The 26,013-nt window shown below is 46.2% G+C and overlaps 1 protein-coding gene across 3 annotated transcripts in view; it reads left to right on the top strand.

Annotated features, from left to right (window-relative positions):
• The window catches only part of PAX7 (paired box 7), a 102,296-nt gene that overhangs the window by 49,968 nt on the left and 26,315 nt on the right, over positions 1 to 26,013 (top strand). For all 3 annotated transcript variants that reach the window (XM_050909238.1, XM_050909236.1, XM_050909237.1), the window contains exons 5-7: positions 742 to 941; positions 14,503 to 14,668; positions 15,274 to 15,473. In XM_050909238.1, coding sequence (XP_050765195.1) covers positions 742 to 941; positions 14,503 to 14,668; positions 15,274 to 15,473 — 566 coding nt within the window. The remainder of the gene's footprint in view (positions 1 to 741; positions 942 to 14,502; positions 14,669 to 15,273; positions 15,474 to 26,013) is intronic.

Here is a 26,013-nt window from a genome sequence, read left to right as displayed (position 1 = left end):
GGCAGAGGTCCAGGGCAAGTGAGGGTGGAGGAAGTAAGTGACCAATTAGACATTGGTAAAGGACCTTCATGGCATCTTAATGCTGTAGGAGTCTGGCCTTGGGCAAAACTCCTGCTGAAATTTGGAAAGTAAGAGAAGAGGAACTGTATCCTGTGGGCAGCCCAAGCCAGAGGTGAAGCAGAGTTGGAAATGTTTTTCCCAGCTGTAAAAATTCCTAATATTTCTTCTTTTTCTTCCTGAGGTGGTTTAAAAAAATTGAAATCTCAAACATTGATAGTTGACAAAACACAAGAGGAAATTAGGCTGCACAAGTCAAAGCATCGTGTGTTGAATTTTTTTATGCGCTCATTTCAGCTTCTACGTCTTTTCAATGTAAAATGTGCAACTCTGAAACAGAGTCATTTCTAATAAAAATTTCTTGAAATAACCTAAGTCAACAACTCAAAGTTCTTTCACTGTAACAATTTCAATAGTGGACTTTGAACCATCCTTTTCCTGCAAACAGTTCTGATTTTGGTAGGTGGGCTTTTTACAATGTGGGGAAAAAAATAGTATCAGGAAACTACAGAAATAGTACAAAACTGGTGGATGTATTATACATGGACAGAGTATTTGTTCCGATGGACACCGTCACAGTAGAAGCAAGATTACTTTGCTGGGCTGCTTAACTCTTCCAACAGCCTTTTTTTCCTACGGCTTTTAACAACGCAAGCCTCATCTCCCACTTCTTTGCCACTCCAGGTAACAGGCTGGACGAAGGCTCTGACGTTGAATCTGAACCAGACCTGCCTTTGAAGCGCAAGCAACGCCGCAGTCGAACCACTTTTACCGCTGAGCAGCTGGAGGAGCTGGAGAAGGCCTTCGAGAGAACCCACTACCCAGACATCTACACACGAGAGGAGCTAGCTCAGAGAACCAAGCTCACCGAGGCCCGAGTTCAGGTAAGGACTAGAGCCAGTGCGTGGCAAGTTAGCCTGGTGGCACAGCTTCTGGTTTACCTTGGAGAAGGAGATGGTAGTGCTGGGGATGAGGGTATTGAAAGGTGGTAATGTGGATGCACCTCTTCTTTGGAGCCACGTTCACAAGGATCTGAGACTTAAATCCAGTTCTTCAGATTCCCACGTTCCCATGGATTTGCAGATACGCCATTTGGATTTGGCCCGTTGCAGAGGTACCAGCTGGAGGGTTTCCATCCAGGTTGGGACCAGGAGCCAAACTTTCCCTAACTTGGCAAGGCATTTAGCTCTCTGTTTTCTGTTGGAGGAAATTCCTCCATTTGCCTAGGAGGAAGCAGTGTGTGGGTATGTTTGTATTTGGTGTTTTAGGAGAAATCACACCATTTACCAACCTTGCCCAGGGGAGCAGATCGTATTTTGCAAAGTTTGCAAGTTCTGTGTGTGAATTTTTGGAAAACTTTTTTTCCCTGATCTCCAGAGAGCACAAAAAGGGCGGGGGGAGGGAAGAAGAGGGGAGGAGCAGGAAGGGAGGGTTTGGAGCCAGGGGACTCTGACATCTACACGATTAATAGCCCTTGTGGGAACTCCACACAGAGACCCTTATGTCTTCCAGATAAAGGCTGGGTCAGCAGTGTGTGCAAACACGCAGAGGGATAAGGAGTGTGAACAGATCGGGGGGTATAATAGAGTCCCTTGGGGAAAGGGAAGGAAAGGGGGAGGGATTGGGGATTGTGCTGGGTTAAAGAAGTGAAATGGAGACCCCAGCAGTCCGTCCTCCGTGTGGCCAGTGCGATTAGGTTTCAGGCTAAGCACAGGGGTCTCTGTGCACGCAGCCGAGAGTTGAATTGCGGGCACTGAGAGAGGAGGGAAAGAGTACACCAGGCTTGTGACAGGGAAAGAGTTAGTCAATTAACCAGCTCCTCTGAAACAAAACAGGCTTTTTTTTTGTTCTGCGGTTCTCAGGATAATGAGCTTGATGTGCTTGCTCAGAAGCCAAAACCGCCAAAAGTTTTTGCTGTTTTCCCCCAGCTGTCTGGGAATGGACATTTCCCCCCACACCTGGGACATTCACTGGTTACGGACTTTTCCCATTAGCCTTCTTTCCCAAAGAAGTGTTAAGCCAGTCACAGCACTGCAGCGGATGCCCTCTCACCTCCCTCCAGCTTTCTCTTGAGAGGTACTGGATTTTCCTGAATCCATCGTCCCTCAAGATGTGGCTATGGAGACTGCAAAACGGAAATCTAGCAAACTTTAAACTGATTCTAGTTTTGATCTTAGCCAAAAGACCATGCCCGAGTGTTCAACAGTAAGAGTGTTAATTTGCTAGCCATGTAGGTTCGTAGATAGATGGAGCCTGGGAAAGTGGCTAATTAAGGTGACTAAGCTACCAAAAGTTGGAACGTGTGAATTCCCCCATTTTTGTTTTGCACATTCTGTTTCTAATTGATCTTACTTGTGTAGATAGACATAAGATGTTAAAGGGGGAATAAAAATAGATGTTTCTGAGGCAAACAGACTCAAAAAAAAAAGAGTTTCAAGGGAGAACAGGGTTTAGGTAATACCTTTCTATGGGGTGGGAGAAACCTGTGTTGCATGAGCCGTGATGAGGGTATGCTGGGGAGGAAGGGAAAAGCCCTGAAGTGCCAGGGAGTGCAAAAACCAGAGGCAGGTTATCTCTTTTCCAAGGCACTCTGACCTCACTGTGACAAGGCTGGGAGAAAGGAGAGGGAGGCGAAAGCAGAGAAGGGGAAAGCTAAATAAATAAATAAAGAGAACCTTTCCCTCGTCTCAAGCTGTGATCTCCGAATCCCCCTACTTGCTCCCAGGCAGCTTGCGTGGAGGTTCCTGCCAGGGCTCTAGTAGCAGCTGTTCTCCGAGGCACATTCCTGATGGCTTTCTCATTCCGACATCCTGGCAGAGTCAGCTTCTTCCCACCACTTTTAAGCCTGCCGCCCCTTGTAAAATTTTCTGGATATCAGAGCAGATCTTTTACTGGCTCTCGGGATCTACAAACATTAGTCAATCAAGTTCTTGTGGAAAAAAAAAAAAAAAAAGCCACACGCACATCCACACATGTACCCATCCAGCAGGGAATCTTCTACCACCTTATAGTCTTACTCCTGTCTCAACAGAGTTTTTAAGGCCAAGAGACGTGCTTTGGCTTAAAGAAGGCTGTAATACAGTAGGGCCAGCTGAGATCAGGGTTTCTGGATGTTAAGGGCCATGCCAACATCTACCCATCTATCTTGTCTCCAAAAGCTTATCATCTTAACATGTAAAATGGGAGGCAGACTTATGAAAAGTATTTTGTGACCCATAGTCACAGAAGAGACTCGAGAGCAGCCTTCAGTGCTCCTCAATGTCTGGTCATTGCTTCATCTATCTTCTGGATCTCAGTGCCACTTGTCTGCTGCGCAGCCATGGCTGGACAATCCCCGGATCACACGCAAGTCTCTGAATCACAGCTCAGGTGTTGCTATCAGGCTTTCTTACTCTATCGATACACAACATCTCTGCGCTAGAATCCCATTTTGATAATCGCTGTACGAGCACTGAACAAAAATAAGCAGGCCAGTCTATCTCTTTGCTTCTTTCTCCTCCTCACCTCTCTTTGCTTTACCATGTGAAAGGTGAACTTACCTAAGACTCGTTTGTTCTCTCTGATACCTGAGTATTCACGTACCATAATCTCTTCCATACGAAAAGCTGATAGCTCTGTTAAACTTTATTGGCAGGCCTCAGTCTGGCTGATCATGCAGCTGTCCAGCTAAGTGGAAGTTTGACACGTTGACAGCTAATAAAATTCACAAGCTGAACAACAAGAGGGGGTGGTGGTGGGGAGCAGTTCCAAGCTCCGGTTTCTCGTCTGCTAGGAAGATCACGGGAGGGTGAGCAGTATTTTTGCAAGGTCACTGCAGTGTTTGTGTGGTTGAGACGCAAGATTCCAGCATTCGGACTTCAACACACCCAAAGGTACGAGCCATTAAAAGGTTAATCCCAAGTTGAGCATAGCCAGGAACAAGACTGCCATGGATTTCCGGAAGGATCAGGACTGCAGTGCCAAATCCATGCCCAGCGAGGCCACCAGTGGAAATTCCCACTGACTTGTTTTTGTGCAAGGCAATGTCTTGAGTCATGTGTCCACACTAATTGTCCAGTACTGAACAAATTCTTGCCCATCTGCAAGCTCCCATTTCCACCCTTCCAGAAAACAACTGTTGAATGCCAAGTGTTCATGGATTTAAAAATTAAGCCTAACAGCTAAGCAATTCACTTAGCTAATTTAATGGAAGCTTTGATTTTGATCTTGAATGTATTTTGGGTTTTTACACTAGTTTTTGCAATTATCTAACTGATGATGTCAAAGTTTTTATATGGAAAAAAATCCTAAATGGGATTCTGTGATAATTTTGAAAGCTTTCTCCCTGGCATTTCTAGAGAAAGGACATTTTTCAGAACAACCCTTTTCTCATAAACAGTTTAGCTTTGTCAGTACAGTGTTTTTCCATAGGAAAATACTTTTGTCAGGATATTCTTGTCTAGGTGTAGAAATGACTTCTCAAAGCAATGCTAATGTCACAAGAGACACCAGCTACATCAGTCATGGGTCTAGGGAGTTGAAACTAATCCTTCTCCTAGATGATTCCATTTGTGGGTCTGTTTGCCCAAATGTGTTGCATTTTTAAGGCTAGTTACCAACAAACCCCAGTGCTTATTTCTGTTTTTCACTTGAACAATACCAACAGAAAGAAATATAAGGTAAAACAAAGCAGTGCATATGCCCAAATTGTCCTCAGGTCAGCACCCAAGTCACTTAGAAATTTGTGCACTGAAAATGTTCTTCACAAATTGACTTTGGTGCATAGGTTCCCACGCAAGCAGGCCACCTCCGTTTTTCCTGGTGCTGTAATGAGTCAGATGTGGCAGGCTCCAAAGTATTATCTCAAAAAGCTTTCCCAGAAATCTACCGAAATTGTTCCCAAAAAATAGATGGCAGCTTTTGCTTCTCAGCATCACCTGTGGATGATTCAGATGGTCATACCACAGGCAGCTGGGTACAAGCATGCATACCGCTAGCAAGTACGTTAATCCTAGTTCCTATGGTCTGGGCAGTGGGTGCTTTCTGGAAATAAATAAGAAGTGCGAAGAGGTGGGTGTGTTGTGATGCTGATGTCTGTTATTAATCCCCAGGAAATTCCATGCACTGAGAAACCGTTATTTCAATAACAAAATTAAACTAGACAGCAGGAGTTGCAACCCAGTGCTTTATTGATCATTTTTATGATGGATACCATTGTGATTTCTGCCTGGGAGAAAATGGATGTTTCATTTAATAAAAAGGCTCAGAGCAATTCTGTCTCTGAAATCTTGGTGCATTTCTAGGCTGCTCACATAATACGTATTTTATTACACAGTTTCAAACTGTAGTAAACAAACAGCCATATTCTAGATCATGCTGCAGCGGCTCAGACATGCCAAATGGAGTGCCAGAAAAGAAATTCCATTCAATTTTGCTTGAAATTTTTCACAAAGCAATTCTGTTCTCAGTGCGAAGAAGCTGAAAACCACCGTTTACTAGCAGTACTCTGCAGTCTAGTTTCCAGAAAATACATGGATTTCTCAGGAACTTCTCAAATATCTCTGTTGTGGGCTAGTGGGGACCCCAGTGCTCTTTCACCAGCTGTCGCTGTGGTCAAAGGTCTGCCCTCTTCCTTGAGATGGTGCTTTTTGAAGATGAAGGTATTATACGAAGGGACGATATGGTGGTAAGCAGGTCTCCCCCAGCTCTGAGCATTAACTGGAGTCATGCAAAGCTGCTAGAGCCTAATGCTGTTTGCCTGGTGTTTTGCTTCCCAAACTCTTTGACATGTGTCCAAACTGGCTCTTCTGAGGCAATCCCCCTCCCTTAAAGGTCAGCTGAGAATGTTTTCTTTCTTCCTGAGGGTCCGACTAGTTTACATTTCTTGTGAAGAGGGCTGCGATGAGGTTATGACACAACAGCTGCCCTGTGTTTTTGGCAGCAGCCGGGGCACTGAGAGGCTGTGCAGAGGAGCCGGCAGTTGGGGCTCTCGTTGGCAGAGGCCGGCTTTGGCACGCTCGTTTTCCACGGCACGGGGCCAGCCGTGCTCTCGCACACCAGAGCATCCAGATAGGCGGCCCACGGCGAGAACAGCCCCTGGCACTGCAGCAGCCGGTCCGTGAGAACCGCGGTGGTGCTGCCGGTGCGTGTGCCCAGGCACGTCGAGAGACCAGCGGTGCGATGCCAAGCAGCATCCAGCTCCTGGGAGAGGTCGGGGCGAGGGTAGCGTGCTGTTCCAGCCAGCTTTTAAAGAAGCGGCTCTGCAAGGTAAAGCTAGTGAGGGCTGAATGCAGCTGAGGTTGTGAGGAGGGTCCAGATGCTTCCCCCTCATGTCTGAGAGGTCAGTTACAGTCTTGTAACGTTACTTTCCGTTTGCTTAGTGAATCGGTGCTCGATGTCTCACGGCATTGCTGCTGTTCTTTCACACCTCTCCAGCCTGAATTAGAAACAGAAATGCAATTGGATTAAAGAAAAGAGTAACCCATTGCATACTTGCCCAGCTAATATGCTCCAAATAAGCCCTCAGGCCACCAACTAGTCACATAAAAAAGAAACAAAACCAAACTGTAAAGTAAATTACCAGGTATTCAAACTGCAGTGGCCAGTCTTTTTCCACCTGAACTTTGGAAAAGCCAGAGATGATCTCTTAAAATTGCAAGCACATCCTATGTCCGTATCTAAGGGTTTGCTTAGAAAAGCATCAGCAGTTTTGGTATTCGTAGTAGAATTACAGTAACCAGCCCCCTTGGAAACAGAAGTGTCCCACTGACAGGGGACATAGTCCTAGCTATGTAAGCCTGAGGGCATCTTGCTGGAGAGTCAGCGCTATTTCCTGAAGTATATTATACTTTACTGAAGATGAAAATGATAAGGCTAATCCTGTAGTCCTTCTGGCATAGCATTGGTTGAAATCAACAGGAATGAATATAAACTTCAGGACTTGCAGCATAATTTGACGAGACCAGCTTGTTTTGTACATGTGGGGCAAGGAATCTGTATAAAACAAATGGAGAAATTTATGTCAGAAAGCGCTCCTTTGAACTTGCTGGCTTCTGCAGGTGGAGGAATCCATTCAGTTCAGTAAAACATGATTTTTAGGTAAAATTGTGGATATTTTGTGTTGAGATGCAAAACCTGGAACTGACGTTTTTGATTGTTTGTCCTATTCTGCTTTTCTTGGTCCACTTTGGACCAAGGAGCAGAACTGCCAGCCTCATCGTCACAAGCTGAAAAAGGAATCCCCTAAACAATGTGGTAATGATTTGATTTTCTTACAAAGGACAGAGGGTCCAGAGGCCAAAGCAATCAACGAGATCCCAGTTCCTTGGATGAAGCGGTTGTGTATAACACTGCGCACTCAGCTGGTCTAAATGGAAGTCAGTGAAGTTGCACTGATTTATAGCAGCAGAGTGTCTGTCCCATTGTATTAAAAACAAATAGGGCCTCCCAGAGGTTTTATGAGAAGAACCTTTATCAGAAAATTTCCAGTCCAACAAGGGCGTGGACCAAAATATTTCTCATACGCTTTGCTCGTATGCCCTATGCTGAACCTCTGACTCGAGCAGAGCTACCACCCAGTGTGTGCCTGGTAAAGTGAGCAAGTGTGCCATTGCTTCGAGCAGCCAGCACGCGTGGCTCTTCTCTGTTCTCAATCTCCCCAGCTAAGGAGGCTTTCTGTTTACTGGGACACCAATTAAATAGGTTCTGTTTGGTCAACAATGGAAAACGTTTATAATAAGCAGGAGGAGGGTTTGCCAGGGTGTTTTAATCTTTGAGCCACTTCCCGTAGCGCTTAAGCTATTTTTAAAAGCTCATAGCTTTTTCTTTTGCAAAGAAAATCTTGATAGTGTAAATGGATGTGCTGCTGATTTGCTGTTAAAGCCCAGCCTATCTCTAGCCAAACAATAGCAGCAGAAAATCTACTCTCCAACATCTCATTCACCTCCATGATGTGTGAACATCAAAGCCTGTTCTGAAATGTTTAAATGCAACTCTAACACCATTAAGACTGGGCCATCTAAGAAGCAAGTGTTCAAGTGGAGAGAAAGCACTTCATAAAATACACTACCTTGCAGCTGCTTTCTGACAGCAGTGAACTCATCCTCATGTCTTTCAGCTTCCACAAGTCCCATTCATCCTCAGACACAGGGTTTATAAAGAGGTAAACATAAGTAAAACAGAGGTTTTATTTTTTATTTTATTTTAACAGAATTTCCCCTGACAACTGAAATAATCACTGAGAAGCACAGTTTATAAAATGGAGAGCTGGAAAACACAACATTTGCAAACAATCATTCAGTGTCCAATAGCTATTTCATTCAATGATAATATTTTTTTTATTTGTAAATATTATCAACTTATATTACAGTAAGTGGTAAAGCTGCATCACTGGGCAGGGTTGAGCTTGGAGCTGGGAAGCCGTGAGTTCAAACCTGGGCTTAGGGTGTCTTAGTGTGAAAGTGGACAGATCTATCCCATTTCTCCTGCCTCCTGCTTCCCTGTCTGGAGTATGAAATCCATTAGCAGTTATGAAGTGTTTATACTGTGATGATCATTTAAAAGTAGAGATGGCCTTTTGGTTGAGGAAGTGTTTGTGACATGATTAATTCTTAGACAGCCACTCAAAGATTAGAAGGACTATTGCAAGAGTAAAGTAATCAATGTCACAATCAAATATTTCACTGCTAACAACAGTTTGTTTAAAAAAAAAAAAAAAAAAGTGGTTTGCAAAAAAATCCACATACCACAAACTGTTGAAATTCTTCAATAGATTGTTATAAATAGCTAACACCTTCAGGAACTGGGATGTGCCAGGAGAAATATAGGCTAAATTCATTGGATAATCTCATTTGTGAAGAGTCATTTGTTCTGCTCCACTAACCTTGTTTAATATTTATCTTAACCATATCACCCACAAGTGACAGAGGCTCAGTGTTTTAGGCACTGAACTGAAGTGTCACTAGATACAGCCATATCCCTACACGTGTAGACAAAAATCTACATGCCTAAAATCTGTGTGCTCTCATGGGCTTTTTTTTCTTGTTCTGTAAAGAATTATCTCAATAGCCTCGATGATGCTTGTATGTCTTTGATGTCTGTTTTTCGCACTCCTCAGCACCTGGCAGAGGAAGCGTAATCATCACTAAACTGTTGTACGGTCTTACAGGATCCCATCTCACTGTAACATCTCAACCCTTTCCAGTCCGGGAGGCCTGACTCTCAGCACCATCTGAAAGAAGGCATTCAGATGGAGCAGTAACTATCCCTGGTCTGTCATTGCTGTTGCTGCTAGAATTCCCCTCTAAAAGCCTTCTGCATCAGCCTCCTGGGAAGCCCAGGCTTTGCAGCATTTATGACTAGTGTGGACAAGGCAAGGCACTGCAGGGATTTGCCCTGGTTCAAAGGAGAACCTGGAGACGACCTGATCTGGCAGAGTTGCCTCTATGCAACCTGGGGAGGGACCTCATCTGACTTTGGAATTTTTTTGGTGTGCTTGGGCCATAAATGACCACATGACTCTTTTCCACCTGGTTTCTGCAACCTCTTGGGCCTGTGAAAGCAAACACATGTTGCATCTCTTCCATTCTGCTGGAGAGCAAAGGCACGACTTGGCTTTTCCATCCCTGTTTCCATTTATGAGCTCATTTATCCCATCTATCTTTCTCCAACATCAAGTCCTGATTAGGCTGAGCAGGAACACAACAGGCCTTCTTTCCCACAGGAGGCTCTTTTTGACCTTCCTTTCCTCTCCTTGTCTGACAAATTGTGGGAGCTGACCCATATCTCAGCGGCTGCGGGGATAATTCAGTCCAGGCCCATCCTGGCAGGCAGCTGTCTCTGCAGCCCTTCTCTGCTGCTCTGCTGGTTGAGAACAAGTGGCTGGGACATCTTGGGCCGGCCGTTGGCAGGGTTGGGTGCAGGCGTTCAGGTTAAATAAGAACCAGTGCTAACCTTTGCCCCAAACCCAATCTGGCTGGGAGGATGGGCTCTTCTGAAATCAGCTGGTTCTGCAAGGCAGACAGTGATGAATTGGCGAGGTTTCTTAGTCTTGCCGCGCCTTCCTCTCCCTACTGTGAAGGGGAAGGTGAAGGTAACGGATTGAGTGATATTCTGTGGTGAACATCTAGCGTTCAGGATCCTTGTAGCAGCATACTCGCTTGCTGAGCAAGGTGCACGTGGCACAGTGAGGGACTCTGGTCTTACCTGGACCCTGGGCATGACTAGAACATGAACCACCTGCTTGGATATCTTCTTTTAAGTTATTCTCCATGAGGGCATTCCTGTATCTATCCTGCTCAGTTGGGCTGAGCAGTTTCTATAATGTGTCTCCTGTCTACATAATAGATTCTTTGGAGACGATTTGCAGGGACAAACCCCCCAAATGTCTTTAACAGGTACAAACTGTTGTTTTCAGTGGCCTATATTATACTTCCATACCCTTGGAAAGCAGCGCGTTTACACTGCGCAGGATCTCTTTGCTGTGCGCAGACAAATGATCACGAAGAACTTGTCTTTTAAAGAAAAAACAGGTTTCTGACGTGCCATTTTTTCTGCTGTTGGGTTCTTCACGCAGCCCTTTTCCCAAGTGCTGGCTATGTTTGTCCCAGCATAAAACTCTAGTCGTGTGATCCATCCCCAGCAGCCTCTAGAACAACGTCCCCATAGGCAGACCAGCAGCTTCAAAACTTCCTCCTCTTCTTCCCACCAGTCTGGTTTTAGCAGCCGTAGCCTTCACCCCAGGCTTAACATGGTGTAACAGGATCCTCTGGCAGGGGGAATCTTTAGTGGCTGATAAAACCTTAACTGTTGTGAAATGAAAGCAGGTTCCCTTTGAAGTGCGCCTCGCATTACAGTTAGATGCTCTAGCCTCTATATTTTAACTACCAATAAAATGATTTATAAGCATAAAGGCCTGAGCCACCTTTAAGGCGGGGGAAGGGAAAGAATTGCTAACGTCATTAGCTGGAATGTATCTTCTTTTTTTCTGTGGGTTATAAATAAGGGGCAGAATCAACCTGTTTGGGCCATGAAATGTCCCTTCCTCTGCACGGGAAGATAAATCCTATCAATTTCTTTGTGGAAGGTTTCAGTGTATTTGTGGCTGGGTTCTCCAGCCAGGCTCTGTTAGGAGGCACTACGTTTAAGCATGTAGTTGTGAATCTCATTTGGTGCATGCGTATTTACTATTATTATCGTTTATTATTTGTTTTGCTATGATGTTCCAGCCAAGACAGAGATCTTGCTGTGCTGGGTATGGTGCCTACTGGCAGTTAAAGAGAGCCTCTATCTCAGATGGCTGATTGTTGAAATAAACTAAAATGTAAGAAAATGTGGGTTTTATCCTCAGTTTAGAGGTGGTGATCTGATGCCTGGGTTGTATAAGGACCAAAATTTGTTGAATGCAGCAATGTTTCCACTGACTTCAAATCAGAAAAGCAGTAGCTTTCCCGAAGTCACAGAAGGAGCCTGTAGCATAATTAAGAACTGACTTACTTTCTCTGGTGATAGCCCAGTCATGAAAATTAGCTTTGCTTTCTTCCAAGCCTGTTCACATTGTAGACCGAAGTATGCAAGACACCCTGAGAATGACCCCTGCACAGGCCTTTTTGATTGACTCTACCTGGTTGTAAAAGGACCCAGGGTATTCTTTTATCTCCCTTAAAAAATAAAGGAACTACACACCCTTAACTGGATGTGGAGAAGCAAGACGGGAGGAGTCGTATATGCATGTGTGAATTTTAATTCTGAACAACAGATGCAAACGTTGGTGCATGGGCAACAATAACCTCGCGTGGTGTAACATAAGACAACACAAATCTTTTCAAAATTGTGTTTTGATCATACGTTAGCCAAGCCAACTGGAGAAACCACCGCAGAGGAGCTGAGTACTTGTGGGGATGTTGTTGGAGAGACGTGTCCCATACTAGACCATCTCACTCCACATGTTTCTTCTGAACTTCTAATCCCGAGTGGATTTGCCAGCATCTGGCTCTTGGTTATAAAAAAGGAACTTTCCCACCCTTTGCGATGTCGGGAAAGTGTCAGAAATCACTGAAGTGGCTTTTACATTCTTGGAGTTCAGTTTCTCTTTCCCTCTTGATTCCTGGATTCATAGCTGCTTGATTATGTTTTCCCTTCAGGTATTTGAATTTTATATGCTATTGTCAGCATTGAGATCTTTTTTTTTTTGGAGTGGAAGCTCTTCCAGCCTGGGACTAGGCCTTTTTCTCTGAAGAGAGGAGGTTTATTTATCTCCTCATGTTCAGCTAACAGAAATATTCAGACAGTTTTTATGTCCTTAACTGTGAAAGTGAAAGCAAATTATATGAGAGGAGGAGCCAAGTTCCATATCCCTAGTTCAAAGCATGAATTACACATACATGCATGCATGAGAAAAGGACAAGACCGTCCTCTTTGCATGACCAGGGCAAACAAAAGGTTATTTATTCGTGTTGCTCACTGCTCCTAGAAACTGTGCCACAGATTGGACTGTATAAAAGGGTTGTAAAGTGCTACAGACCTTAATGTTCATTCATTTCTCTCTCCTTAACTCTGTCCTAGATTTTGCTAGCGACTTTTGGTGCCAAAAATGGGCACAGAGATTCTGACCTGCATGGACTTTGTTGATCAATGCAGATCGGATGTAAGCTGACCTATTTCTGTCACGCTTTTGGAAGGTGCTAGGAGGTTATGCTGCTTCAGCCAGTAGTGCAGGGCAGTAAGAACAGGTCTGTAAAAAGATGTGTTTGGTGCCAAGGACCTGACATCAGCACTGTATACATTTCAGGGGGTTTAATTTAGACCAGCTCCGCCAAAGAAAACTGGGTTTTTTTGCTTTCACTGTACATGAATGTCAATAACAGCGTGAAGTGAAGGACTGCCCAGGACTAGGTGCTTCCTAGCCATCATCAGCAGGTCACACACAGCTATCATTAGCAGGTTTTAATCAAACTGTTTCCACAGCACACTAGGAGATGAGTAACACGTAGAAAGAGCAATAATAGACTGTGATCCAGAGAACCTCACAGAAATTTGTGTGTGAAGCTCGGCATGTGCTTGTTTTTGTAGCAAGCACCGCTGCAGTGCATGTGGACTGAGAGCCAACACTCCATTAAATAAGCAGCTCTCGGTGAAAACACGTTGCCTTGTCGTGCCAAGTGACCTCTGCGTACCCTCAGGTGCCAATAAGAAAAAGGCAAACTAACAAGTGACCATTTGCAGGGGGACTCAATTTAAAGGTCAGAGAAAGATGCCCACTTTGAGATTTGGATCATGTCTAAAGTGCAAGGCATGTCAGACGAAGGTTGTGCTATATCTAGGGAAGAGTTTTGTTTTGGTTCACAAGATGTGGGGACAGTTTGGACTGCAGTGCCTCAAACCCTTGTAACCCCAGCTTCTGATCTGATGTTGAGCAGCTTGGAAGGCTGATGGAGGATTTTTTTCCCCCCCGAACACTTTACACTCTTGATTTTTGCTCCATTTTTTCTTGTTGCTGTGAAATTTAATCGTGTTTTCTAGCCCTTTAGGCCTCACAAAGTCCAGCAGCTGCATTCTCATCTGGCTTGAAAGCTTATCCGCATACTTCTGAACCCCAAACAGGGATCGGGCCTGAGAGCCTCTCTGATTAAATGAAGTAAACCAAGCCCAAGAGACAGCTTGAGGAGCCCTTTCCACTACGCGGAAGGGAGATTGCCCATGATAAAACACATCAGGGCAGACAAATGCATTTAGAAAAATCTCCCCTTGAGTCTTACAGGTAAACTAGCACTGTAGGAAACATGAGCCCAGCTTTGCACATGCATTAATACTGGGTTTATTTTAATGCACAGAGATTTAAATTGGCTGCAGTACAATTCTAGTGCACACTGCAGTGCCTCTTGCAAGGAGAGCATGTCTTAGCATACAGACAACAGTGATTTGCTGCAGTACAGAGAAGCTAAGAAAACCCTGTATTCCCTCCGGTCTGGTTCTATCTATTTAGCTTGTCTAACATAGAAACCATGATGCTAATCTGTCTATTTATCCCTGCTAACAGTGCAGCCGTGTTGCTATTATGGTACTTAATCCTTCAGCATAATTCACATAGTTGTCAGATAACAAGGCAGAATGGCCAGGTGGTAGCAATGCATCTATTTGGTATGGACTCTCTCGGAATACACAAGCTAAATTATTCCTCTTCATCTCACCCTACTGCCGATAGCACCCTCCCACGCTCTCAGTAGTATCTTCAACAATTTTAAATGCATGTATTTTCACCCAGGAGACAGCATGGTAGTAGTATTGTCATTTGGGAGAAAGGAAACCAAGGAACAGAGATGAATACTCACAAAGTCTGTGTCAGGCAGGGACTTGAACCTATTTTTGGCCAGTGCTGTAGTTCAGGATGTGTTTCCATCGGCAGCCCAGGTGAGATGGGACAGCAGCTCAGAGTGAGTCACACGTGGTCTTTCCTCTCCCCCGTCGCAGGTGTGGTTCAGCAACCGAAGAGCGAGATGGCGCAAACAGGCGGGAGCGAACCAACTTGCAGCTTTCAATCACCTGCTGCCGGGGGGCTTCCCGCCGACAGGAATGCCGACTCTCCCCCCATACCAGCTGCCGGACTCCACTTACCCCACAACCACCATTTCCCAAGGTGAGCACCCGTTCGCCTGCGCTGCTCCTCTCCTCTTGCCCTACATCGTCCTATCGTCCCTTCCCTTTCTGATTCATGACATCCCACTAAGGCTCTTGTAATACATAGGTGGCTTTCCTTTAGTTGGGAAGACCAGGTTTTTCCTCAAGTCAATGGAAACTCCACAGTTTTCTCCTCTGTTTCATGGTCTTTTCTGCTGTGTCAGTGTGTCTCATGACTAGTTGTTCTGCTCAGCTTTGAAATGATGAGCACATCACTATAAAGAGAGTATCATATAGGCAATCCCTCGTTCTGCATAAAACTCCATACTGGGGTTCAGTGGAAGGAGTATTGCTAATTCCAGTTGGCTTTGGCCTTGGCCTTTACAAAGGAATTTACGGCTTCTGTCTGGGGGAAAGTTAAGAGAAAGTTCAGCTATTTCATCGCAGGTTTGCGTATTTTGTACTGTGCATAAACTGTCACATGATATGCTTGTGTTCACATGGAGCACAGAGATGGTGGGACCCCGAAGCTGAGATCAGGATAGCCAGACCATCGATCCACGCTTTGCACAGCCCCAGCTGTAACACCCCATGACTGTTTGCCTCTAAACGCTCTCTCCACAGACGGGGGAAGCACTGTACACAGACCCCAGCCCCTGCCGCCATCCACCATGCACCAGGGAGGGCTTGCTGCAGCCGCCGCTGCTGACACCGGCTCTGCCTACGGGGCCCGACACAGCTTCTCCAGCTACTCGGACAGTTTCATGAATGCTGCAGCTCCTGCCAACCACATGAATCCTGTTAGCAATGGCCTCTCTCCACAGGTATGTGACCCGCTTCCATTCTCTTTCTTTGGCTGAGAGTATTTGGCTGGTCCAGATCCTGTGAGAGCAGGGCAAGCTTCAGGCTATCACAATGTATTATGGTTAACAAGGGAGTTATTGTCACGAGTTCTTGGAGGCAGCCTAGTTAAAGCAATTAGTTCATTTGTTTATCGGCAGTATCTCTATCCTGAGCTCAGCACCATACTGCCAGAGCGTTTGTATCCTGTTAGTTCCCATATTCAGGTTAGCACACTGTAATCACAAACACCAGGACCTAGAGCATCGGTGTTTGTCTTCTCAGCCCTCCAAAAAAAGTCCAGTGCAGGTGTGGGCCCTTCGATTGTGGATTTTAGCCTAATGACAGCACGCCTGACTTTTTTAGTTACTTTTTGCAGGCTCGCTTTAGAAGTAATCCATGATTTGTGGGCGACTGATTTAGAGATTAGCTGAAGCCAGCTTATCCAAGTCTGGCTGGAACGTGAAAGTGCCATGGATCTGAGCTTCCTCAAAACACAGGGATGTAGATCTGGGATTTAGGTTTGAGAAACTAATTGTCGTGTAAACAATTCTGCTAATGCTTTCCACAAGGTCAGAATAAGAGGTGTAGGTAAGCTTTAAAGGAGGAAAGATACATTTCACACACATCTGTTTGTGTAAAAGAATGGAGCATGTGTGTTTTAAGTTTACCAGGCAACAGCCACGGCCTCCCCGTGTAATACACCCTTGATTTTAAAATCCCTTCTGAGCTCAGAATAGAGCGCCCATGACCTGACTCTGGGATCTGTGCTCCAGGCCTCGGTGCAGCTGCCTTCCAAAGGGCCCCGTCCCAGGCTTGATCAGATTGCTGCCCGTTGTGTGCGTGGCTTTTCAGTGCTGCATGTGACAGAGAAGCAAGCCTCAGCAGCGTAGAGAGGTTAAAGCCTCCATCATCAGCAGGTCTAGAGAGAGCAGAGCTTGTGCTATGTGTGTGTTGTGGGAGTAGACTTATGTTCTCAGCTGGTGAGCTCCACTGAAGTCAGTGGAGATGCCAGGATGTACGCCACCTGAGAATACAGCCCACTCTCTCTGTCACTGTCCTGGGATAAGAATTCAATTTTCTGTCACCTCATTAGATAGAGCCTTTAACCTTCTCTTCGGTTTACTCGATGTAATCTATTTTCCAAATGCGTGTTTGATTTTAAGTGGAACAAGGCACGTACTGTGTGCTGACAGTTAACAGCAAGGACTTGTATTCATGTGGTGCCTGCCATCCTGGAGGGGTACCAGATATGTTTTACTTTTGCTCTCGGTCACTTGTGAAATACAGAGACATATGAAGTGCACTATAGCAGTTGTTTCAGAGTGGCCAGTAACACTATTTAAGACAGGAAGTGCAAAATAATCTGAAACTAGGGGGAGAAATTAGGTAGGCATCTGAAATGAAAAGGCTACAACTGTTTAGAGAGGAGTCCAATAAACGGGGACATCAGAGAGGTATATAGATTTTAAGGTCCAATAGCTTGTGATCTCTGGAGTGTGAAAACAAACATTGAGTGTCAATGGAAAGAGGGAAATTTTGCAGCTTCTCTGAAATGGTATAAACCCCCCACTTCTAGCTTTGAATGGTCATAAGATAGAAAATGTAAAAGTGTGACTGGCATGAGGCTGAATATTGCCTGAAACAGTGTAATTTGTGGGGGAAATAAGGAGACATCTTTCTGACAAGGGATTTCTAATAGCACTGGGCTTGGGAGATGAGCATATAGTATGGAATTCAAAGGCAGACTGCAGGTTAGATGGTCCAGGGCATGTGACTAATTCAGATTATCACAAGCGCAATTTAGCACCATAGAATAAGTTAAGGATGAGATCCACGTGATAAGCTGCACAAGCACTAGACATATACAAGTCCATCATGCAATTTCCATTTCTGTAGCTTCATCATCTACTTACTAGTCCCGCTCACTAAATCAGAGGCTCATTGAAATGACCAGACCAACGCTTTTTCTGTGCTTATCCCTATCCCAAATTACCCTGCCCCCAGGCTCAGGCTAGGGGAAGATAGAGTCCTGAGCCAATAAGCCCTTTGTATGGGAAAGAGAGGATACATTATCTGGCAGTCCTGAAGAAAAGAGAGCTTTGCACCCCCAAGAAGGGGAGATTCCCATTTTCCTAATGCTTTTAATCATGTGAGGGCCAAGATATCAGCATATAAATTCTTCTATTTCTTTTGTGCATAGAAAGGCTAACCCAGGTTATTTTACGACTGCTTTATATTTACTTATCTTGCTGCCTTCCTGCCTTTCTAAGCCCTCTGCTGTTCCTAGTGGAAGGATGCAAGAAATACTCCTAACGGCATGAATGAGAACTCATAGAAGTGTCCTCTTTTATGTAGTGGAGTGGGTAAAAGTTTTGTCAGGTCTCAATATGGGATGCTCTCTGTAACTTATCTGTGCATAATTCAGCTATTTCATGGCATTACAGGTAAAGCCCATTGCACCTCAACCCTCTCATCTGCCTGTCCAGCTATCTGTGGTATCTGGTTGCTCTCTGCAGGGGTAAATATCAACTACAGGGAAGGAGGGAGTTCAGGAGATAGAAAAAAAAAACTGGGAACTTAAAATGATGGCAATTTGTCTGAGCTGCAAACAGACAGTTCTCTGGTTTCATCCGTTAGCAGCAGCAGGAGGGAGATTTCTTTGCAGTTTAGACAAGGAGGTGGGGGCCAGCCTGGCCAAGAGCTCCCAGCATTTGCTGCCGCTCGGCACGCTATCCAGTTACCCCAGGATTGGGTGTCCCGGCCAGAATCCACCAGACAGGCTTGGTGCTGGCAGCTGAAATTCTAGAGGAGAAGCATGGCATTTCCATTCTCACAACAGAGAAAAGGGGATTACGTTTGGTCACTGTGGGCTCAGTCCCCCCATGCACGCACGCATTTTAGTCCTCCCCCTCCTGACAGAAAGAGCAGATACTGCTGAAAGTTTTAGCCAGACTTCATGTGGGAAACGGCCATGTTTCTTGCTTGTTTTCCAGCCTGTAGCCCACAAAGCCTTGTGCCTGTCCAGCTCAGCTGCTGGATCCCCAAAGCATTTCCCATACAGTTTCCCCAGTGTAGAGGCCATTCTGCCTCTATTCCAGACGGAGACTGCCGAGGAGTGAGAGGTCAGCTGGGAATTTTTGTCTTCAGCTACTCCATCCCATGATGATGTTTTTTGTGATACTTCGTACAAGAACACTGACTTGTTTGTGCAAAGGATAGTCCCACGTGATTAAACCACTACCTAGCATGATCTCTCATGTCATACTCCTTCCTAGACCTTAGTGAGAGACCTCAGGGTAACCCGAGCAGTGATTCGTGATGGTTTCATGCTGGAACAGCCTTTGTAAGAGAGGGATCTTGCTCTCAGTGTGCCTGTTTGAGAAAGTGAACTTCACAGGCTGGCCAGCTGCAGCCAGATGAGTCACCTTGCATCTGTCAGGACGCACTGGGTGGCTGCAGCAGTCATGGATTGTCAGAAAGTAGCTCAGTACCGGGAGCCAGAACGTGCAGCAGCGAGGTCCCCGTCGCTCCCCAAAGGTGGCGTGGGTTAGCAGCAGCTGTCACAGATTCAGCTGGGCTGACTCAGTGGCCTGTAACTGCCTCTGGGCTGCCATTAATGCCTGTGCCAAAACTTAGCAAAGATAGAGAGACCCAAAGCAAAGTTAAATATGAAGAGTGAGTAACCCAGTTAGCAGTCATACAGAGTGCGATTTCTGGCCCTGGAGCTTCTGTCTCATCATTTCTCCCAAGAGTGGGTTGTAAACCAAGTGTGTGTGTGGGTGGGTGGGATTTCATAAATACATTGTAAATATTTCCAACTCATTTTCATCCCACAGAGGAATCCTGTCCCATTTATCTGAGAATACCTATCAACCTCAACTAGAACAAGGCCAGGCACCAAGACATCCTTAGCCAGGTCATGCTTCGCACTGGCAGCGAGAACAAACTTTGCATCCATCTCTTTTGAAGTTCAGACCTGTGCTAGCTGAGTATTGCCCCTCACTGTGGCTGGGATAAGGCTTGTGACAAATAGCTCAATATAATGGTAAACTCAGTATTAAGTCCAGTTATGTCCTGATCAGCATCTGACAGTCCTTCAAGAAATGTGTATGCTGCAGTGCGGGCTGAGGTGGGAGGAAATTAAGTGAATTAAGCAGTACGTTATAAGTCAACATAAAGAGAAAAGGAAGGGCCATATTTGACTGCGCCTCTGCTGTTTGTGATGATGGGAGATTCCCTGGGTGCTTTTCAAACAGCAAAGAAGTAGGGCCATACTGTATTCTGGGCTGCTTTCATCTCTAGCACATCTCTTCTGCCTTTTAAAATGTCTTCATGTTTTTTAGGAGGATTTTGTCCACTGCTTTGCCTCCTAAAATTTCTTCTGCCCTTTTAGATCCAGGCCTGTATCTTACATGTGTCTGACCATTCACTGTAGCATGTTGGGGTCTTGCAAGGGGTTATTCAAAAGCAAAAGATCATTAGTTTGTTGCAGATGGCCCCTGTGTAGCTGGAGAACATATTAAGGTATAGTTAAAGAGTCAGGCATTTCCTATACTTTCATAACATGTTATTTCTGAGACCTTTGAATCTTTTAACAAACCCACAGGATCACCCAGAGATTAAGACAATTCCAGAAATACGAAGAGCCAAGAGAAACTTGTTCACCATCTCATATTTGTTGCTTTAATTTTCTCAGGGCTTTTTGGTGGCTTTTTTGCTCCATGATCAAATTCATTCCCAGTGTAATAGCAGTATCTGAAGGTTGGAGTCAGATTTTACAATTTCTGGTTTATCACTGTTTCTTGATAGTGTTCCTGGGGAACACTTGAGGCACAGGTCAGGCTCTGCCCACAAATTTACACTCTAAACTCAGGGACCTTCTTAATCTGCACAACCGTAGCACAGTTTTGTTTTTCCTGACATCATCCCAGGGCTCCATTCTCTTCCACCATCCAGGGTAACATTTTCCTCAGCCTCATTGGGGTGGGATTAGAGATCATCTGAATCCCTGTCAGGAGCACACTGATCCTGGCAGAAGCATGAGAAGAGCCAGCTGAGCCCTTTTTTGGGGGGAAAACCTGGCAATTGGGAAGGACACGATGCTAGCTGGCGAGAGGGGAGCAGGCATCGCGGTGTCTGGCTCCAGCAAGACAGCGCTCCTTCCTTCAGTGACACGGATCCCTTCTGTCTGGTTCCTTTTTTTTTTTTTTGTCGGAGACACTGTGCCTATAATAAGCATTCAAAATGAGTCTTGCTGGGCCAGGAGAAGGGGAGGGGAAGAAAGAGGGGGAGGAGAGGGTGAGATTTGGGGGGGGAGGGGGAAAGGGAGGAGGGGGTTTAAATAGCAAAGAATTAGAAAAAAAAAAAATCTGATGCAAATCACTAGTAGAGAGAAAATTATGTGCAATTACCCAAGCGATACTGGGCAGCCGTGCCCACCCCAACCAACAAGATCTCATTAACAAGCAGAAAATAAGATTGAAATGGTGTGTAAAAGAGCTGAAAAATGAATTTGAATGCTGCATTTGTCCACAATTACCCCCTCGTTCACACATATTTTATTGCAATTTTTTTATTATTCTTAATCTTTCCATCCCTCAAAGCAGATTGGGAACATCCTGGCATTACAGTTGCTGAGGGAGGAAGCATTAAGGATTCCCCGTTTCCCTGAAAGGAGACCCTTCTTTCGCTCGAATTTTAAAGGGTTGGTTTGGACGGATAAGGATTCATTTCTCCGGCTTATCTTAGTGTAGGAACATGTTATTCTAATATTCTTTAACCTCTGACGCTCTTGGGTGCCACCCCACACGAGGGTTTTTCTTTAACCTTGCCTCCTGCGTTCCTCTACCTCCCTTTTCCATCACTCCTTCCCCTTTCTCCTACCCTCCTTTTCCACTCCAGTTTTTTTCCATGTGGTCTCTGCCCTCTTCCCCCCATGCTGCCTCCGCCGCATTCCCCCTGCAGCCCCATCTTTCTAGAGGACCATGATTCCCTCAAACGAAGTGTCTGCCCTTCAGAAAGTGGCTGCTGTCCCTTTTCTCAGTGGCAGTTCTTCCTCGCACCCTGTTTCTTTCTCTTCAGCCTCCCCAGGACCTTGTGGCAGATTGCACGCAGGATTTTTGGAGAAGGAGGTGAACACATGCTAAAATCCATGTCCTTTTTTTGCCAGGGGGATGGAAAGGGGGCATGGGAGCTCCAGGGTTCTCTCTGGGAGAAACTGGCTCTTCTGAGACTGCGTTGGCGTTTTCCCTTGCTCGGTGTCAAATGCAGCTCCATCTCGCTAAACTTTTAACCTATGTGTCCCAGGAAAGCTGGTAGTTTTTCCGCTAAAGTTTCTTACTTTCTTGTTTTTAATTTAACCAAACAAAACCCATCTGCTCTTGTCAATTAGACGCCTCTGCTCCCAGCAACGGGAAAAGGGGAGAATGGAACATTTTTCTCATGTGAAAATAGATACGTATTTATTTGCCTGATTCCTAATGACTCTGTTTCTGCGAGTGAAGGAGTAGGGTGGGAAGGGGGAAATTCATATCTGAGGGGCCAATTCACTTTCTGTCAATCTTGAAGTTTCATGAGTTTCCTCGATTGATTTGGATGCTCTGGTCCCATTGAAAACTGATTAGAAACAAATACGGCAGCATCTTTATTACCTTAACCCTAACTCTAAGGCTCTGGGTGGCACTGATTGCGTTTATTCCCATGGGATTCCCACTCCAGACATTGTTCTCTGTGTGTATTACTGAGATATTAAAATATTAGAAACACTGAAGGATTTCAGAGCAAACAGTTGGTTCCTGAGCCTTGAATTCAATAGGAGCTTTGTCATTACCTTTGGTGGGTCCAGGATCAGCCCCTGTGGCGCTGCACTATTTGTAAACTCAAGTATCAGAAGTAGACAAACTGGGGAGAAAAGGGAATAAGGAGAAAAAAGGAGAAGAAATACAGGAAAAAAAACCTGAGGACAATGACAAGACCAATGACAGCAGGAAGAAGTAGTGCAGGGAGGTGTGAAAGTGTCTGATAAGCCCCCAGACATCAGAGCAGGGAGCACGGATTTAAGACACAGGGCTAAGACACGGAAATCTGTACCCATAAATCTTTAAATATCCCTTCCCACCCAGACCCCGCTACCCACTTACAGGGTGGTGGGAGCAAAGCTGAAGCAGGGTGGGTGGAACAGGCATCGCAGGGGCTGTCATTCCTGCTGAAATCCAGACAGGACTGGTGGGGCTTTCAGCTCTGCTGAAACACCTCTCCTCTGGGTCCTGTCTCTTTTCCACACCAGGGAGGGTAAGAGGGACTTGGCTGGGAGACACAGACTTGGAGAATTCAAATGCAGGATTTGCCCTGCTTTATGATTAATAAGGGAACTCGAGACAAGGCAGGCAGGGCAGATAGAGAAAATGAGAGATTAGCAATTAATATAGCATCCAGCCTGGTGACAGGCATTTCTGAGCAACCTCTGGCATTCAGAGGCGAGTGTTTCGCCACGTGGCTCGAAGAGCTGCAATAACCCAGGGACTGGGGAGCCGGTGCTGAGCTGCAAGAGGAATCAAGGGACCGCAGCAGGGAAAGGCAGCCCTGGAATGAGGGATGCGAGATAGAGGGGAAGCTTAAAAGGGAGGAATGCAATAAAAGGGATAATTAGGATTCAGAGGCAGGGGCATGCGTGCATGCTCTCGTACGCCTGTGTGCACAAGGGCATCGATGTCCTGCGTGCACATTCTGTGAGTACACACCAGTGTGTGTGCCCATGCGTTGTGTGTGCCTGTTAAAATCTAGCAACAGTGTAACAGCTGTGCTCCAGCTGTGCCCTGGCTGTGAAAAGCCATCTACGATAGGAAAAATCTACAGCAACCTACTTTGCAGTGGATCAGGCACTGACCCCAACCTGCCCCCTCTCTTCCCCCCCCCCCCCAAAAGGGGTTGTGGAAAGTGAGTTAACTTCAGTGAGTGCAACAGAACAGCAGAGATACCGTGCTGGGAGAGGAGGTGGGATGGTGTATTGCAGGTATACATGGGTCCATTGCTCTCTTTGTGAGCCTCAAGCCTGCCCCAGCTCGGGAAACACTATGCTGAAGATGGATGCAGGATTGTGCGTTGCTCACATAGTTCCATGTTAGGGGGATATGCCGTGACCTCCAGCTTTCCCAGAGCTGACGGATGCATTTTGAAAGGGGTCATTATTCAGTACGGTTTATTTTCTGTTCGCTTCACCATCTACGTGTGCTAACGATGCAGGAAGCTTGCAGTCGTTCCCATCCCAAAGCCAGCCAGCTGCTGGGATTGCTGATGGACAGGTTGCAGTGTCTTGGGGCAAAGGTTGCAAGCAGGATGTTTGGGGCTGAGAGGACAGGGGAGGACTTTGGGGGCTGTATCCGTCTCTGGAGCATCCTGGAGGGCTGCTCAGAAGAGCTGTTACGCCCCAAAGCATCAGGAGGGCCTTATGGGTGAGATGTACCCTAAAGGGACGCTGTGCTGGTCTTTTGTGTGAGATGGAAGGGAGTTTGGGTATTGCATCAGCTTGCAGTGCGTTCGTCTTGCTGGCTCTCTTGATGCATCACATGCGGAGGCGGGAGCAGTATATGGCTGTGCATACGTGCTCTAGCAGTTTGGGGTTACAGGGCTGTGCAGGGGCTTCTGTAGTGTATGGGGGGCGTGGGAAGTGCAAAGGAGAGGAGATATAGCTGCGTGTGCAACAGATAAATAGTGGGGGGCTATCAGGTTGTGGGGTGCATGCCATGTGGGGGTTTCCACCTCGCACGGTGGTGGACGTGAGGGAAGATGGCTTGGGTGCAGCAAGGCCTCCTGCTGCAAGATGCTGCTTCTTGCCTCCATCAGACAGGCGTGTACGAGATCAATTTACAGCGGGGGCTGAAGATCAGAAATCCTAGCGGGGTCTGGGGTGTGTGAGTAGTAAATTGATCAAAGGTGCAGAGGGTCTTAGCTCGCCGCAGTAAGCTGGAGTCAGCCCTTAAGCCTATCCAGTTTGGAGATGAGGGGGATCTTATTTCAGGGAATAAGTACCTGAAAGGGAATCGTGAGCCACATAGGGGAAAGGGTGGGGAGCTGCTCGCCAAGCAGATATAGGAAAATCACAGGGACTGGCTTAAGAGATTGAAGGGAAAGAGGCAAGGCTGACACTGAGGGGGTTGTTCTGGGGTAAGAATTCACCCACCAAGCCAGTGTAGGGCTGAAACAGGGATGTCCGAGCGGCCCACGTGGGTGGGAGCTCTCACCACGACTCTAGCGTCAGTGCAAAGCTTGATCTGGGACCCACCAATGCGTGGGGCCAAGCCTGGGTTGAGGCAGGCCCTGTGGGGAGCTCACCTGTTAGTTTGGGGGAAATATCTGCACTGCTGCATGCCCCACACCTCCCTCCGGCTGCCCTTTTGGAGGGACACTGGTGGGGGGACGCTCCTGACGAGGAATGGGGAAGAGGGAGAGCAAAGGCTAGTGCTGTCTGTCTTTCCCCTGAGATCGGGAGCAGCAGAGAGAGCCCCTCACAGCCTCCTCTCTCTCTGTGTCTCTCCCAGCTTTTCTTCTCCCTCTCCCTTCCCTTCTTCCTCCCTCTCCTCTCTCCTTCCATTTGATGTGAGGAGAGCTGTCTGCCACTCGCGTGTCTGTACCGAGAAGGGATCAGAAGTTTCAGCGAGCGCTCGGCGCCTCTCCTTTGATCCATGTCCTGAGGCCTGCTTGACAGAGAAAAAAAGCATGGAGACAAAACGACTCAGTCAAAGTGATTCCTGACAACTGTCTCCATGAGATAAGGAAGCTCTCTGTGTCTTGGTTTTTTTTTTTTTTTTTTTAATACCGCCTCTCCGTTTCCATAAGAAGCGGAGTCACTTTAAACCAGAAGAGCCAGCCAACAGCCAAGCTGCACAGAGAACAGCCGAGCAGAGAGCGCCTGGCTGAGCTTTATCATGTTTCCTGTCTCCCTTTCCATTCCTTCCCCCCTCCTTTTTTTTTAAATTTTTTTTAAAAAAACCCTCTTTTTCCCATTTTTCTTTCCCTTCTTTCTACATGCTGCGTTACCCTGCCGCCTTACCCCAATGCCGCCTCTAATTATGCAGTTGCAGAGAAAGCCCAGCGCATTTGCAGGTGGCCAGGATATTATTCAGCTCAATCCCAACCACAGGGAAATGCCTGCCTTCCCCGTGAGGGGCTGGGGGGGAGAGAGAAAGCCCCGTACATTATCTGACAATAACCAATCCTTTTAGGGATCGGCAGCAGGCCTCATTAATAGCAAGGCATTATGCACCGCTGGCCACTTAAGTGGTCCTTAGAGCTGTTCCCCTGCTGCTGAGCCCCAGATTTTTTTATTATTGTTTTATTTTTCTTGCCTAGTTCATGTCACACAGGGAAGTGTCCCCCCCTTTCCCTTCTCACCTCCAGGTTGCTTGCAGGAATGAGTTTGCAAGGGCTCAGCAACACTAATCCTCACTGGAGGATGCAGGACTTGGTGTGCCTGTTGGCACATGGGGGAGCAGGATATACTCCTTGGAAGGGGACTGTGCTGGC

Source organism: Gymnogyps californianus, chromosome 21 (genome assembly GCF_018139145.2).
Source record: "Gymnogyps californianus isolate 813 chromosome 21, ASM1813914v2, whole genome shotgun sequence".
In the NCBI taxonomy this organism is placed as follows: Eukaryota; Metazoa; Chordata; class Aves; order Accipitriformes; family Cathartidae; genus Gymnogyps; species Gymnogyps californianus.
Note: the sequence above shows the minus strand (reverse complement) of the source record. Positions and strands in the feature narration are given on the sequence as shown.